The sequence below is a fragment of the Tarenaya hassleriana genome, unplaced genomic scaffold, assembly GCF_000463585.1.
Source record: "Tarenaya hassleriana unplaced genomic scaffold, ASM46358v1 Cleome1063, whole genome shotgun sequence".
Lineage (NCBI taxonomy): Eukaryota > Viridiplantae > Streptophyta > Magnoliopsida > Brassicales > Cleomaceae > Tarenaya > Tarenaya hassleriana.
Window position 1 is genome coordinate 605 of NW_010960884.1, and position 871 is coordinate 1,475.

At 38.3% G+C, this 871-nt stretch overlaps 1 protein-coding gene across 1 annotated transcript in view; it reads left to right on the top strand.

The window, feature by feature from the left end:
• Positions 1 to 561: 561 nt before the first annotated feature.
• The window catches only part of LOC104805012 (ATP sulfurylase 1, chloroplastic-like), a gene marked incomplete at its 3' end in the record, with an annotated part of 2,367 nt that continues 2,057 nt past the window's right edge, over positions 562 to 871 (top strand). Inside the window, exon 1 of the mRNA XM_010529410.2 lies at positions 562 to 869. Within this exon, the coding sequence (XP_010527712.1) occupies positions 712 to 869 (158 nt within the window). The remainder of the gene's footprint in view (positions 870 to 871) is intronic.

The following is an 871-nucleotide window of genomic DNA, read 5'->3' on the forward strand; positions in this document are numbered from 1 at the left end:
ATAGAAAAGTAAAATAAAATTGGGCAGCTGAGGCGGAGGGAGGGAGGGAGCTACCAGCCTACCAACTTCACACAATATTTTCCACGTGAGAAGGGGTATTACCGTCATTCAATATTTTAAATAAAATGTTTTCTCACTTTTATCTTTTTATATTTTCGTTTTTTTTATATGTCGATTATAAAAAGGGTCAATCTTCTCAATTGGGAGTCAAGATTTGGTCCATTTTAACGTATGGTCAAAACTGATAGGCTCTGGTTTAATATTTTTTTTTGTAGAATAAATATGCAGATCAATTAGATATTTTGATCAATAACGATCTGATATCCATAATGTAAGAATTATATTCTGATCGATTAAATAAAATAATATGATATATTTATACAAGCAACCAAAAATATTTATATCACACCAAAAAGCTAAAACTTTATCCTAATTAATCATTATTATTATTTACCATTTTACAAAATAAAATGATGGTGTTACGAATTCAGAACAAAAGCGTCCAGGTTCATCCATATGAACAGTCATTCATTTCTATAAAAGCAGAACAAACACGATACGTTCCCTAGCGAAATCGAATCGAAAACACAAAGTTTTCGATATCATATTCACTCGAAGACGAATCTCCGTTAGAGGAGCTTGAAGCAGCCAGAGAAGGGTCCCTTTTCGCATTCCACTCTGTTCTCTTTATCCTCTCAAAGAGATCCTTCTATGGCTTCCATGGCTGCCGTCTTCAGCAAAACCCCTTTCCTCTCTCAGCCTCTCCACAGCAAGACCCACGTCTCCGATTTCTCGGCCTCCGTCTCCTTTCCGGCGGCGTCGAGCCGCCGCAGCCTCCGCCGTGCCGGCGTGAGGGCGGGGCTTATCGAGA